Genomic DNA, 16,945 nt, shown 5'->3' with positions numbered 1-16,945 from the left:
AAAACGCGTTTATTGTCGCACTTACACATACCCACACACTCACCGACGCACGCGTGCAACAAGGACGATGGCAATCTATTTTACGATGCAACTTTCTGTACGCGTATGAGTGGCGGAATGGGAATACCCTGCGCCCATTTGTATGCAATGAAAAATGTTTAATTGTCTGCTAAACGCGCAATGGCAGCAAAATAAATAGTTGGCCAGCCTTTGTAAATGGCCCGAATTTGTGCCGGCCCTTCACAACCACCACAGAACAAAAAAAATACCTGCGTGCGTTGCGTGCGGCATTTGTGGCACACACAACACACTCACACTCATACATTCATATCCTTGCAAAAACGCGGCACATTCAGGGCCAAAATGCTGGGGAAATGCCACAAAAGAATTCAAAACAAGCGTCAAAAGTTGTTATTTATTGCTCGCGTTCTGGCATTCGGTTTTGTTTTCGGCCAGAGCCGCAGCAAATTGCAACATTTTTGGCAACATTTTGTTAATTTTTAATTGCAATTACCACTTGCATTTGTTTTCCACTCAGCTTGTAGTGGCCTCCTGGGATCCGGCCTAATTATCCGGCATAGCACTCGCATGTGAGCTCATCAAATGCGCATACAGCCGGCAGACGTGACTACCAAAGCTATTTGACACTCATACTCCGTGAGCAACTATGGAATCCACTTAAAGCCGCCAAAATAGACCGACTGCTCGGAATTACTGCCACCCTGAAGACGGCGAGCACCACCCACTGATTGGGCCACTGTTTGTATTTGTGAAAGCCGCTTAATTCCAGCAATTAATTTTCATGTTGATCCAAGATATTAAAATCGCACTCGACTGACTCAAGACCCCGGTTTCGGTTTTGGCCGTATTCGAGCCGTAACCAAGCTTACTCTGGCCGCACTTAGTGGTTTATTTCGGTTAGCCAGCATGCCACACACATAACGCATATGAGTTTATTTGGCAACCGTCGAATAATTACTGTTTGTCTACATGGAGAGCAAAATTCGGCCACGTTCTGCTCAAAATTTTGTGTCACTTAATTACTTTTATTTGATTTCATTTAATCGTTTCAAATATCTGTGCTATTTAAGAGGATTCCATGATATTATAGCCCGAGCAGATGCCACAGATTATGAATTTATATTCATTCGACACTAAACAAAACATTTGCAACTTCTTTTATATTTTTGCCACTTGATTATATCAAAATATTAAATGTTTGTCTTACTTTCATATGAAAAGCAATCTCATTTGATAACGTGACGTATAAATGATCGCATTAAGTTTTATTTTCTGTGCGCAAATAGTTCTGGCCAGCGCGTTTAAAACAGATTTAGGACCACGCCCATACATACGTCTGCCCTATTTGGCTGGAAAAATAATCCCACTAAGCCGACACACACACACACACACACACGTTCGCACACCAACTCAGTCATGGGCGAAACGCATTACCATTTTGAGATGCCATATTAGCTGAACGCCATAAATCTCCGCCTGGGCATTAGACTCCCCCCGTTCGGACGCCCGTTTTGGCCACATTGGGATGTGGATCTGGCTTCGTGCACTCAGCACTCGGCACTCGGTACTATTCCCAAAGTGCTCTGCTTTGGCTTTGTTTTCTTTAATTAAATGAATGTTGTTGACAACTTTATTATCAGCTGAACTTTTGCGAGGCCCGGGCTTCGACCAAAGGGCCACACCAATACAGTGGAATCAGTGGAACAGGAGCCGCAGCCACTTTAATTCTATTATTGTATGTTGCTAGATGGGCGTCTGGTTGGTCTGGTGGTGACTCTGGTTGCTCCTCCTCCATCCAACCCCGCACCCAGCATCCCCTATCTATGATTCTTTTTCAACTGCTGTTGGCTTTTAGTTTTTAGCATGAAAGCTGACGACAACTGCGTTGAAATCAAAAGAAACGAAATAAAATTTCATTATCTTTCATTAGATTTATAAAAATAAAAATGGCATGGCGAAGTACCAGAAGGACGAAGGGATGCGGATGGGCGGATGGGTTGAGCACAAGAAGCAAGACAAAGGCGATGGCGATGGTGGCGGCGGTGGTCAGAGGGAAGCGGGCGGAAAAGGACATGGCCAGGGAATCGGGAGCAGCGGCAACAAAGTCAGCAAAAAGTTTTTCCTGCCCGCCAGCGGGTTGCCAACTCCCTTGGTTCCGTGACGGTACAGTGGAGCCAACTGACACGAATACTTTACACAACTAACTGAAGTCCTTTGTGTGTGGAAGACCTCGAACTTCAACTAATCATTTCATCAAGTTTAAATAACAAATAGTTGGGATATGGTTAACGTTTGCCTTCAAAACATTTTCAAAGTAATACATATCACTGATTATTTCTGATCACTTTCCATGGCATCTGGCCCCACTGTGGACCGCTTCGATTTGTGGCATGAAAACTTTGACTGGGGGCGCAGGGGGCACAGATACAAAGATGGCGCTCGCTGTGCGGCGCTGAGATTAACGCGCTGATAGACGCGGCAGGCGCCGTCGGCTTGGCCAGGATAACTGCCAGGACCACAGCGATGACACTCATACGCCGCGTTGTCCGGCTCTATACACATACACATACATATATATACTTATATCTGTGTGTGGGCTTGTCGCTCGCTCTGTGTGTGAATCACCGTTAAGATAATGGCTGCAATTGCGGTGACCCCCAGGCGTGGTTTTGGCTTTTTTTTCGGTTTTGGTTATAAACTTTTGTTCGCTTTGTTGATTTTCTTTCTCTGTCGCCCCAGACTCCTGCTGCTCCACTCCCCCCTTATTCCATCCTTAATCTCCATCTCACTTCCCTGAGCCTGTGTGTGTGTGTGTGCACTGCCGACAGCCATTTTAAATGGTTTTTAGCCATTAATGGTTGCTGCTGCCAGTGCCACTGCCACCGCCACTGCTGTTGTTGTAATAACATTTTAAAACGCTTTGCTTTCGGATTTAGATTTAGTGTGAGTCTCTGGCCAGTGGCCATAGCCAGAGGATCCGAAAAGGACCTTGCTGCTAATGGACCGTCGTCAGCAGCGGCCGATGCTATATGCCTTATATAGGGGGGCGTGGCCTGCTTGCCAGAGGATACAGTACGCAAACAACCTAGCATTAGCCGCAGTTTTTTCCAGTCTAAAATGAATTCGTAATTAGAAGCTAAAATGTATTTTTAATTAGTTCGGCACTTTCAGTCGATTTCGGGCGGAGAAAAAAACGTTCCGTCGCCCAACAAAATTCTTTCTTTAAATCCTGATATATATTTAAAAGTTAAATCACTGCAAGATATACCTTTTATATACCTAAAATATTAGTTCAATCAATATGGAAATTGTTTTCAAATCTAACATATTCTCCATCGTCTTTCTTCCATTTCAGCGCCGATGGCAACTATGAAGTGACAATAATGACAAAAGCAATTCTTCATCACACGGGCAAAGTGGTGTGGAAACCGCCCGCCATTTACAAATCCTTCTGCGAAATTGATGTCGAGTACTTTCCCTTCGACGAGCAGACATGTTTCATGAAGTTCGGCTCCTGGACCTACGATGGTTACATGGTGAGTTGGGGATTTGATGGCGGGGATGACCCAGAACTCATCCACCGAAGGGAGGCAACAGCTGGCAGCTCTGGCCACGAACAGATTATCCCCCGGCCCATCAATCAAAATCGAAGCAAAATAAAACCCAGAACGGGGCTTTGGCTTGATTCTATCTGACTGAGTGCTAATCAAACGTTGCCTTGACTCGATTAAAAAAACATTAATTTAAAGGAAAAGGAAAAAAGAAAGTGGCGCTTAAACGACTATTTAAACATGTTAAAATAATGGCATTGAACGTTACTTTTTTATGATTCACTCGGGTGGATTTTCGTGGTTAAATATGTGCGCGTTTTTCATTTGGAATCTGCCGTTAATGTTTACTTTGTTTTTTTTCTATTTTTTTGTACACTTGACACGTTTCACTTGCTGTCATGTGATAAATCAAGTGGGGGACTCCCCCCATCCACCATTTTCCATTTTCCATGCACATGTGTGTGTGTTCTTGTGTTTGTGAGATAACAGCTGGCAGCTGCGTTTAATGAACCAGCCACGCCCACGACTTTTTGGAAAACTTTTTGTTTCGGCATGGTTTAATGTATAAAGAAAAAAGAAGCAACCGAAACACGAAGTTTGAAAGTAAAAAAATATTTAAAAAACTTTTCCCATGTCCTTTACTACTTTAAATTAAACCAACAACCAAGAATAATACTGCTAAAAATACCTTAAATAGATATATTCACCACTTTTCAACCCCGCTTTTTTCAAGTGTATGGCCAAAATGATTCGAGAAAAACACAACTGTTGCGCTATATTGCTATATGGCGCCTCTTTCCTGTTGTTATTGTGTTCATTATGGGCAACAACAAAAGCGAAGGAAAATCGGAAGTTAGGGGGGGAAAAATCGAAAAATGACAGCACATTATTCTACATATAAATTTTCGTTTTCCTCCCCTTTACGCATCACAAATTTCGAGCATGCTTCATTGAGTTTCGACTTTCCTACAACTCGTATGGGTTGTGAAATTTGTGGATCGCTTTTTGGGATTTTTATAGTGTCAGCACAAGTGCAGGACGAGGTATTAATGACGATTGTCTCACAGGAATAGATGTCCTTAAAGTTGTTTCATTTGACCAGTTCGAAACACAGAATTCTGAGGATTTCAATAGGTATATATGTTCTTGAAAACTTCAAAGAAAGTTAAATAAATCACATACAAGCCTGTGTCCTGATATATTACGGGAAGAAAATAAATTGTTATTATAAGAAAAACACTCCACTAGAAGTACCCACCCACTGGTAAATAAATGAGCAACAGACAACCAATGACAAATCAAGCCAAATGGAAATGAAATAAAGGTAACAAGCGTAAATGTCATTTGTGTTTCGGTTCGCACGTGAGTCGAACTTATCGCGATTCCTGCCATCTGTCGCTGAGTTAGGATCCGGAACAGGAATAGGAACCATTCGCCTGCCGCATCCCCAACTCAATCTCCGTTCACGGCAAACGATTCTCCGTGCAATTGACGATTGTCAAAAATTTGTCAGAAGTACGTTTTTCCATCACCTCTGATTTTCCGATTCTGTGAGCGCGGCACTTGGCCCAAATGTTTCCAAGGAAGCTTCGTCTGGGGAAATGGGCCAACAAATCAACATAAATAGATGTATGATTGGCCTGGTCTGGTGTTGGATCGAGGTGAACAGGTGCAGCAGTTGCCAAAGTTGCCGGCCATAAATCAGCAAGTTTTAAGAAAGACCAGCTGGTCCTGCATATTGATTATCTCACCCTTGAATCGATGTAATCAGTTGCCAGTTTTTGAATTAAAACGTAATTTGTAAACAAAATATAAAGCAGTTTGCAGTACACTCAAGTAAATAGTTATTTATCGCATCCTTTACAGGTGGACTTGAGGCACTTGAAGCAGACCGCCGACTCAGACAACATCGAGGTGGGCATCGACCTGCAGGACTACTACATCTCCGTGGAGTGGGACATCATGCGGGTGCCGGCGGTGCGGAACGAGAAGTTCTACAGCTGCTGCGAGGAGCCGTATCTGGACATTGTGTTCAACCTGACGCTCCGCCGGAAGACGCTCTTCTACACGGTCAACCTGATCATACCCTGCGTGGGCATCTCGTTCCTGTCCGTTCTGGTCTTCTACCTGCCCAGCGACTCTGGCGAGAAGATCTCGCTCTGCATCAGCATCCTGCTCTCGCTCACCGTGTTCTTCCTCCTGCTGGCCGAGATCATTCCGCCCACCTCGCTGACGGTGCCGCTGCTGGGAAAGTATCTGCTCTTCACCATGATGCTGGTCACGCTCTCCGTCGTGGTCACCATCGCCGTGCTCAATGTGAATTTTAGGTGAGAGGGCTAAAAAGTCACTTGTGTTATTGGATCTTATTTCAATCTTTACACTCCCTGTTTAGATCCCCTGTCACGCATCGCATGGCGCCGTGGGTGCAGCGCCTCTTCATCCAGATCCTGCCCAAGTTGCTCTGCATCGAGCGGCCCAAGAAGGAGGAGCCCGAGGAGGACCAGCCGCCCGAGGTGCTCACCGATGTCTATCACCTGCCGCCGGATGTGGACAAGTTTGTCAACTACGATTCGAAGCGTTTCAGCGGCGACTACGGCATTCCAGGTATGAACCACTATCTCATCCATAAACCCAATTCCGTATAACAATGGTATTCCTTCTGGCGGGCGAATCCCATACAAAAGAAGCAAAAGTTTTCCACCCATTTTCCCGCTCCGCTTGATGGCAAACTTTCTGTGTAGAACTTGGAGTCTTGGGATTCGTGGGCTTCTTGTAGTTCCCCATCCTGCAGCTGAGAAATTTATGAATGTTTTCAACTGGCTTTAGTGGGCACATTACCAACGGTGCATGCAGCGAGCGACGGGAAACTTGCAACTTGCCAGTTTATATTCCATTTTAAATATGCACAACAACATGGAAATTATATGCATTCAGACACACCGCTTTATAATGATGCCGTGTTCGGAGGGCGGGGCGAAATAATTTATGACAATTAACAAGTGCATCTGCAAGGACGCCGGCCAAAAGGGAAAGTTTTGTCCAGGCATTATAAGTTCTAGGAAATGCCTTTCATGCTATTTTGTCGCCCCAAACTGACAGCATTTAGATGGCTCATTAAAATGGAGTCAAGAGTAAAGAAGCTGTTTTTTAATAAAGCGCACACTTGGCGTATACGTAATATTACGCATACGCCGCGAGGAGCAATAATTTTAAGCTTACGGTCAAAGAATGAAATAATTTCTACTTCAAGTGGCTTTCAAAGCGCGCGAAAAAGAAAGGGAAATCGCAAAAGAAAAGACCTGAAACTTTCAAATGGCCCAGCGAAATAAATGGAAAACAGAATGCAGAAAACTATTTATTGAGTTTCCTTATTGTATCCCCGGACCTGAAGTCCTGCTTCTCTGCTTCTGTTGGGCCGCCCTCGAGGTTGAGGGTCCTTTGTCCACTCACTTCCTTCGGGGACATTGTGCCAAGGAGCATTGCGACGGCGAAGACAATGCAGAAAAGTTGCAAATTGCATTTACAACTTTATTTGCCTAATGCTGTTAATGCTGGCAAACACTCGGAAAAAAGTATCTACCCCAAATTGGGCCTTTGAATCTGTATCAAGTTACGTAAAAGCAGCGTCTGTTCAAGATAGAAAGTGTAGTTAATAAGAAGCTTTACTTTCTATGACACACCAGTAATTTCAATAGGATTATAAAGATATTAATTAGTATATTTTTATCTTTTTTCCCCAGCACTACCCGCTTCGCATCGCTTCGATTTGGCGGCGGCGGGCGGGATTAGCGCCCACTGTTTCGCGGAACCGCCGCTGCCCTCCTCACTGCCACTCCCGGGCGCCGACGACGATCTGTTCAGCCCGTCGGGCCTCAACGGAGACATCAGTCCCGGCTGCTGCCCGGCCGCTGCAGCCGCCGCTGCCGCTGCCGCCGCCGCCGATCTCAGTCCCACGTTCGAGAAGCCCTACGCCCGCGAAATGGAGAAGACCATCGAGGGATCCCGCTTCATCGCGCAGCACGTGAAGAACAAGGATAAGTTTGAGAGTGTAAGTAATAACTATGTAGCCATACTCTTTTTAACATCTAAACTTAATTTAATCTTGTTTATTTCAACATTTTATCATAAATTATATTTGCTTTTCAGTTAATTATCATAAAAAATATAAGAACCAGTGCTTAAGAGGATTCAATATATGGTAGACAGAATAGTACTCGTAAAAAGCAATTAACAATTCCAGAAAAGTTAATACAACTTTTAAGCCATTTATGAAGATTTTAAGTCCATGGCTTGTAGTGTTGCTGTGTTTACCTGCCTTTTCCATTGCAAAACAAATCCTTGCATTTCCGTTTCTCCTCGCAATCCTGATTCACAATTCGCAGTTCGTCCTTTTGAAACACCGCGATGTTATTAATTTTCCATGTTGCGAAACGAATCTAATAATCTGTACCACACCTCCGCACCACGCAGCATTTCAAAACGGGCGAATCACACCCGCCGTCGGTGGCCAATCAGCCGCAATCATTGTCTGGCACTCGCAGCTGGAACAGGCAGTCCGGACTCCAAATCCGCTGCTGGCCAGACCCGAAAAGACCTGGCCAGCATGTCTGGTGCAATGTTTATGTCTGCTCTTGATAACCCGCATTAGGACCGTAAAAATCCCCCATTTCTGCACGGCCAAAACGAACCGGAGCCGGTTAAATCGCGTTGCTAGCGTCCTTTCTAATCAGGAATCAAACGAGTGGGCCACTGGCGGATCCTTTTTTGGATCACGTTGGCTCTGGCACCGCCAGCAGTGCCGAGTGAAGGGCAATCGGTCTGTCGCCACCGTTTGGAGTTGAGTGATTGAGTTGTTTGTGCGCAAATACGAAGAGTTTGCAACATGCGGTTCCTGCACTGCAGTTTGCCATTTGTTGGCGAATTGCTGGGTGTGCAATTGGTTGCAAGGGTGGTGTGTGTACATCGTCTATGTGCATGCGTGTGTGCAGATGGAGTGTGCGGTGAGTGTGGGCTTCGAGTTGCAATCGATGTTTGCTCTGGAACATTTCAATTTAACTGGCAAAGCCCGGACCGCAAATCTGATTTGGATGTGCCAAAACCATTTTATTCGAATGGCAAAATGATTAATGAAGATGGTTAGGAGCAATGAAAGACTTATTAGTTTTCCTGTCTACTTTTCTTTATTTATATATGTACAAGCAATTACTTTAAATTGAAAAGCTTTGAAGTAGCTATTTGTTAGTATATGTACCTACTTTTGACTATTTTCTTGTTTAATTCAATGAAATCCCAACTCATCCTGACTTTATTTCCACAACTTTCAGGTGGAAGAGGACTGGAAGTACGTTGCCATGGTATTGGATCGTATGTTTCTGTGGATCTTCGCGATCGCTTGCGTGGTCGGAACAGCGCTGATTATCCTGCAGGCACCCAGCTTGTACGACCAATCGCAGCCGATCGATATACTCTACTCGAAGATTGCCAAGAAGAAGTTCGAGCTGCTCAAGATGGGCAGCGATAACACCTTATAGCGACCACTTGGGTTCGCGGCTGGCTGGTGGAATCTAATCATCAGCTCGCTGCGGACCCTGTTCGCCGCTCGCGACGATGATCGTGGATAATATACGATGAGCCAAACCATGAGTATTTCCTCGGCGTTGTACAACTCTAACAGCAGCAGCAGCAGCATCAGTATTAGCAACGCCAGTGACAGTGGCAGTGTCATCGGCAGTGTTGCAAAGGTTATTGTAAGTAGTGTTGGCAGCACCAACGAAACGGATGACTCTTGGAGCCCATCGTAAATATGCGCGAGGCGAGTGAAGTGAACATTGCGAAATGAATTGAGATACAATCGAATGGAGGCAAGTTTTTGGAGCAGTTGATCAAAATATGTATGTAATGTAATTTGATGGAGTTGTAGTGTTGATTAACCGTGACAGTGCTGGACAGCAACGCAAGCCACAAGATCGCTGCGGAGCGGAGCTTAGTTTGTAAGTTTTTTGATGTACTTGATGTATGATTGTGTGGTCGAAGAGTTTAGGTGGTTCCCGAACCAGTGTTGTAAAAAGCGTATGGAGTTTTGTAAGTTATATTGTATTTTTGAGCGCCAAAAAGTTCCTTGTTACATCTTTTAGTTTTAAAGTTCCACACAACACAAAACAAGAAAGCAAACAAAAAGAAGCAAAAACAAATGAAAATGTTTTAAAATTGCATTTTAAATTTAAATCTGACTGCATGTGTTCAGTGCGTGAGTGTGGGTGCTTCTGCAGGAGACTGTGTGAGTGTGTGCGTGCCACAATATACATATGAAGAAGAAAATCAATTTTAATGGTTTATTTATTTGTGCATATTTTTCGCATTATTTTTAGCAGAGCAAAAACAAAACACTGAAGAAATGCGCCCACGCAGAATGGGTAAAATTAAATCGCATTGAATTCCAATCTATTTTTAGCATAAATAAGTGAAGTTAATACGATAAACTACATTTAATTAGCCGATAAGTCGTAACTAGTGGTAGCTAAGCAAATCTAGTATTGAATTAAATTTAATATTAAAACAAACACGAGGTCCGACAAATCGGCTCGTAAGAAGCGCGAAATTCTGAAATAAATTTAGTTGAATGTCGATACAAGCGAGTCGTCGTCACATTTTTAAAGTCACACATTTTTACTAAACACACGAGCAACCAACACACACACAAACGTACATAAATATATATTATACCGTGCAAGCATACATATAAATATATATATAGAGTACGTATACGTATTTATAGGATTGCATCTAGTCAAAACACAAAACAATTTCAATTAAAAACACGCACACAAACAGACAGACACGGCGGTAAACAAGTAACAATAACTAAAGCGAATGGATATTTGTTTAGTTTGCAGCCTTTAATCAATTAAATTATTGCGTTTAATACGAATTCCATTTTCACTTGATTTCGATTTTGATTGTTTTCCAACCACCCAACCACCCACTCCGCCCTTGCCGTTTATTTAAGCAGCTCCTTTGTAGTTCTCGGCACTCATTATGCATTCATTGGAGCATACGGAGCGTTCCGAAACCTTTGGCAAGTTCAATTTAAAATAAAAGTTTTTAATTACTTTCAACGGGCCACGCGAGTACCGTTCTGAGCTCCGAGTTCTGGCTTCTGAGGTCTGAGGTCTGGGTTCTGGGCTCTGGTTTCTAGCCATTCCAATGGCTCCGGTCGAGTGGCACACAGAGAACACCTTCAATTTAAATGCCAAAGCAAGCGAAACTTGCCACAAGGTTGACTGCCACGCCCACTCGCCCCTCATTTATGCCTTTGCATTTTTAATTGATTTTGGAAAAGTTTTCTGCCGCTGGAGCAACAAGAACAGTAAACATTAAGCAAATGCAAGAGCCACCGTTGCTTTTTCGACAGAGGCGGCGCCAAAAGGGGCGGTGTTGGGGCGAAAGAGGGCGTGGCAACGCCGCAAGGCATGCAACAAATTAAGTGCGGAATGCAATTTGCCTTGCTGTGTGCATAAGAGGCTGTGTGCGAGTTAATAAAAAGCCAAAAGTAAACAAATACTTACACTCGCACGGTTGGAAAAGCACTGAAAACTAAAGTTTTTATTTTTATAAATATTGGATTCAATTTGATTTTCTCTTACTTTTGTTAAATATTAAAAAACAAAACTTTATTTCAATTAAATTCATAATGCGTGCTGAAGTCTTTTCAATTTTCTCAGTGTAATCACATTACAGCAACAATAACTTGCCAAGCATAAGTGAAATCTGTGGAAACTATTAGCAAAGAATGTCGCGACAAGCAACAGCGGCAACCCTGAGCTCACTGCCAGGGTTGTCGAGCGGCCTGGGTGTTGCTCATTGTTGCCACGAGAAATGTCTGAATGTTGCGTCAGCAGAGTTGTGCGTGCGAGGCGGCAAAAGTTTAATTAAAATTCCTAATCGAAAATATTCAACATTTGTGAGTGTGAATTAATTAAAATAGTTTTCCAAGCCAACGAATGTGGCACTGTTTAAGCACACGGAAAAAGCGGCACGGAGCTGGGCTGGAAAATGATATACATTTTGGACTTGTTCTGGGTGGAACTGGGTGGAAATTTTAAAGTTGCAATTATTTTATAATCAACTATTTTATCACGATGCACACAGCCAAAAAAGAAACACACACACACAAGCACACGATAGCGATAAAAAAGAGGAAAACTAAACAGGAAAATCTAAATAGCAGATGCCGTTTTGGGTGTATTAAAATGTATAGTGCATAAAAATCAACAGTTAACATTTTTTAAATATCTAGCTATTAAACTAAACGTATTATAAAGCCTATAAAATAAACGTCGGAATATCATAAATCAAGTAATTAAATACAAATGCGAGGACTTAAATTAGAATGAAACCAATGTCACATTTAAATTAAATCGATTAAATGAACAATGCAATGCAAAGGCAGCAACAAAATCCACAAAAATACCCGTTCATTTATTACACAAACAGGAAATACAATTGTGCATCATATATTGAAAGTATTAAACTGAGCTTATAAAATTTAAACTAAAAAAAATTGACACACACAATGTTGCTAACTGAAATGAAAAAAAGCGCGTAAACTATTTGACAACATTCTCGACTTCCGTATCGAAAAGCATAAAATAAAAAAGTCTGAAAAATATGAAGTATATATAGAAAAAAAACACACGCATAAATACATAGAATATGGAACACAACACATGACACCTTTTAAAATGCAAAACTGAATAACCACTGACACAAGGCAAAAAAACTGATTGCAAAAATTATTCATAGAGGACAAAATTGAATTACAAAAAGTCCGTACACAAGAAATAGTTTAAAGCAAAAGGGCAAACCGGTATTACCAAATGGAAAAATAAAATATATTTTGTACAATAACGATACATTCGGCTCTTAGTTATTGGTTTTGTTAAGATCTAACTTAAACTTCAGAATCATAGGCAAAAAATATCAGCCATTTTTGGTGTGACTTGTAAATATTATATACATTTAAATTAACACTTGCTTAGGCTTTAAATATGTTTGTTTATTAGGAATTATTCAAATAGTTTTAGTGTGCTGATATAAGTTTTGTTTGAATGCATACAAATTGTTGAATCGACTATTTACTGTAAGCTTCTTAATTTTAAACTATTTTGTACAGATTTCCAGCTTAACAAACCTTTTGTTATAGTTTTAGACAATCAACTATTTAAATATATTTAAACGCAGCAAAGCGAAAGAAAAACAAAGAACTAATGACAAGTAAATGGCGTAACTTTTCTGTGAATAAAATAAACTAAACGAGTAAAACCCCTATAAAACATTTATGCATATTTAAACCTAATGTCACTATGCAAATATAAAAATGCAAAAAGCAAAAAAAAAACACATAAAAATATGCGAGATGCGTGGAAGAACAATTAGATGAAATTCATTTCAACAAAAACCATTTTTGTAAATTGTTTCACTTGGGAAATCGACACGCTAAAGCCAAACTAAAACAAAAAACTAAATAAATAGAGAAATAAATGAAAACTCGTTTTACCAAATAATGCAAAACACAAGGAGGAAAAGTGAAAAAAAGACACTCGAGAAAACAAAATCTAATTAACGTCAAATACATAGAAGTGTATATGCTCTCATTGGTTGTGTTTTTAGGTTATAAACAAATAGGTTTGGCTCTGTGTGGGTGTGTGGGCGTGTGGGTGTGCCGGTCCTTCGTCCTGCACACACACAAACACACGCACCGCCCAAACAAACAAGCAAGCAGACAAGCAAACAATCGTTCATTCAATCACTCAATCAGTCGGTCTGTCGATCCCACTCACGATCGGTCGGACCTATAGTTGTACAGTTCATTTCAGCATTGATTCATAAATATTAACGAGTAAATTAAATGGAATTTAGCGACTATCTGTATATTATGCTAGTAATGTCAAACATTTTGAATTTGCCTTTTTCGAATCGATTCTGTTCAAGTTTTCCCTAGGTTCTAGCTAAATGTTTAGTGTGCTTGATACGGAGAGTTAAGCAGTTAATTTAGGTAATCGAGAAGAAACCGTGTAATTTAAATACTGCCACAAATAAGACGAAATGAAATGCAAATAGAACATATAGAAAATATACACATATATATGTATCATCTATATATGATATGAGTACGAGTATAATGATATACGAACTAGTTAAGAGCAAATAATTTTCGCAGTGTGTCCACGGAAATGGAAAACAGATCCTTTGCGGAGGAGCTATAGTCACGTAAGGGTCGTAAGGATCACGCAGATCGGGGCTCGAAGTTAACATTGAAGCTAAGTACTAACTATATAGGCAACTCACCAATAACTCTGTATATAACTAAAGTAACCACCACAGGACATACACACACACCCAAACACACACACACACAGCAATGCATACACAAGAAGCACGCAGTTGAAGCAGTTCATACCTGTATATATAGATATATATTGTGAGGCAACCGCCGATCCATCACCGATCGATCATTCAGCAAGCGAAAAGAATTTAATTCCAGTACAATTCATTTCCCGATTACAGTTACAAAGGACAACGAACTTGTGAGCACACACAAATCTTAGATAAAGCACAGGAAAATACTTGAGGAGATTAGTAACGAAAACTACTCAACAGTTGCCGAGTATAATGCCCTTATAGGATATACTTGAAATAACTAGATATTTCCCAAGAAATTCGATTTAATTCGCGTTGCATTCCATTTTAATAGGGGCATTTACACCAGGCAATAATGTGTTTCATTTTAGCAAAACGAAAAACCATTTTAAGGCCAATCACACTTAGCACTAACAATTATCATAATTAGTTAAACGCGAAATAGTTATTAAACAAAAAAATATATGAAATCGAGCAAAGTGGGGTAACTGAAGCAAAATAATTACGATGTAAACAGGAAATTGAGGTATTTGATAAATATGCGGCTTGACCCTGAGATTCAAAAAACATAAAATCGTATGTCTTCCAATCAAAGGTCGTCTTTTGTAGCAAACACAACAAGAATCAAAGTCTGCGTATTGCTAAACAAGAAAAACAAGTAAACAAATCGAATTGGAAGCAACTGCGGCGCTGATTAATGCAGAAATGCTAAATATCTGAAGCGCAAACCAACACACACACACAAATAGAAACACACACCAGCAAACGCCCAAGCACACTCACACACACACACACTGAAAGTGCACTCTGCAAGCTCGATTAGCGAATAATCATGGCATTCTTTAGGGTTAACAGGATATTCAATGAAGACACCTTCCACGAAGCATTCTTCGCTCTCACTCTCTCACTTGAACTCTGACCCCATTCGGTTCCCAGCAACTAATCAAGTACCTGACAATAGATGAACAACACTTTTCCAGAATTTCTAGGCACAGCACATCGATCCATTTCCATTAAAACTCGTCTTGTACATACAGTTGCCGAATGATTAGTATTATTTGGCTAACAAACTTTTACAAAGTTGTCCAGAAGCGAGGCAAATCAAAAAATACATAAATTAATTCATTAAAAACGGTTTCAATGACAGCTAGAAAATTTAGACACCGACACACGATACGCGCGTACACATTTCAGAGCAATTAGAGACAACTTTTGTAAAATATTTCCGAGAGCAAGGCCAAAACAATTGGTTTAGTTAGAAACTGGCTTTTTCAATGATTCCAAACTACTAAAGGTTCATCAGAAATTGATAGAACAAAGAAATTACAAATAAAGGTGGCCAGATGCAATGTTATTTTTAGGCTAATAACCCACGAATGCGCCTAAAAACATGCAATGGTATTTTAGCTGAATCTATCTATTTTTGATGCACCTCCACATATTCGAAAGAGAGGTTTTCAATAGTTGACATAAAAAACCGCAGATTCGCCAGCAGCACAATACACACACACACACAGCCTTAAGCTAAACACACACCTCCACGAATATACTCGAATATTTTATGCTTGTGTATGTATGCGTTTCGTGTATGAAATTGAGTGAATGGCATTGCATGTGTGTGTGTGCGAGATAAAGCCAAAATCAAATGTGTAAATTCATAAACTACAAATCCCTCGAGTGTATAAGAATTGTACTAACTATATATTTGAAGGTATATAGGATTATGCATATACACTTGTATGTATATTTTTTGTATTAACAATTAGGTGCCGTTAGGTTTAAGTGCTTCCGTTGCAAGTTTTGTGTAAATTTTCTTTCAATTCGTTCGATTGAGATATGAAAACCAAAATCAATTTTAGCGTCAAGATTTTTAACTCAAAAAAAAACGAATCAAAGCAAATGGCAAATCTTAAAGTCTTGCAACTCACTGGGGAAAACAACACCACGAATATTAAAGTTAAAGGTAAAGCGCCCACGGGCCAAACTAACGGCAAATTGCTCAACAAAAAAAATAAAACCCAAAACCAAATAATTAACGATAAATATACATACATATACGCAGTAAAATAAAGCCAGATATAAATACAAGTATGGAGTAAACATTTAGTTAGGCGTCCCAAGCGCTCGCTAAAAATTCTACACGAGAATCAATTTTGACTAAATTGAAAATTTAGTTAAATGGAGTCGCATAACGTAAGTAAGCTAAGTAACGATAATCCGATTTATGTAAAATACTTGCGACTAAGTATAGACTAAGCTAAATTTGACACTGCAAATCAAAGCAAGATCAGCGAAATGCGAACCTAATGAGAAAATGAGATGGTAAAATGGACATTTGTGCATCAGTATAATTCAGATAAATGTGACACGATACTTAAACTTAAACGGAAAAGCGTTGCATTTACATTTCACATAACAAATACGTGCGTAAATATATATATGATTACTATATATATTAAATATATATTCGAAACTCTCTTGAACAACAAAACCGCAAACATATTACATAACAAACCGAAACTAAATTAATTACACTCACGCGCAGCCAGCAAGCAAACAATTGAACATTGAAAATTGATCAAAAATTACCAGATCATACACAAACAAATCGAAGGTATTAAACAAATTAAACGAAATCGATAGAAGCATAAATATGTTGACTAAAACAACAGTATAAAATGGAAATGCATTAACAACCTAAATGTAAGACACTAATTAACGAACTTAAGCTAACGCAAAAACAAATTGAAATAATAGCAACAATTGCGAAAAAAAAACAACACTAAAATTGAAAACAATTAAAAAACGACAACACATTAAAAGAAAACAATTACTATATAAATAAATGTTACGCGTTATTAAATAAAGAAGAATGAAAATAATTTGTTTTAAAAAAAACAGCCAGTCTTTTATTTCGAAATGAATCTATAAGTAAGGGGATTTAGTAAATAAAT

At 40.2% G+C, this 16,945-nt stretch overlaps 1 protein-coding gene across 1 annotated transcript in view; it reads left to right on the top strand.

Annotated features, from left to right (window-relative positions):
- LOC6729412 (acetylcholine receptor subunit alpha-like 1) overlaps positions 1-16,748 on the top strand; it is a 62,556-nt gene extending 45,808 nt beyond the window's left edge. Inside the window, exons 6-10 of the mRNA XM_016174779.3 lie at positions 3,377-3,557; positions 5,439-5,899; positions 5,965-6,176; positions 7,313-7,620; positions 8,897-16,748. Coding sequence (XP_016036060.2) covers positions 3,377-3,557; positions 5,439-5,899; positions 5,965-6,176; positions 7,313-7,620; positions 8,897-9,103 — 1,369 coding nt within the window. The 3' untranslated portion in view covers positions 9,104-16,748. The remainder of the gene's footprint in view (positions 1-3,376; positions 3,558-5,438; positions 5,900-5,964; positions 6,177-7,312; positions 7,621-8,896) is intronic.
- Positions 16,749-16,945: the final 197 nt, after the last annotated feature.

This window comes from Drosophila simulans, chromosome 3R (genome assembly GCF_016746395.2).
Source record: "Drosophila simulans strain w501 chromosome 3R, Prin_Dsim_3.1, whole genome shotgun sequence".
Classification (NCBI taxonomy): domain Eukaryota; kingdom Metazoa; phylum Arthropoda; class Insecta; order Diptera; family Drosophilidae; genus Drosophila; species Drosophila simulans.
The sequence above is the reverse complement of the archived record's forward strand: the minus strand, read 5'-3'. Positions and strand labels throughout refer to the sequence as shown.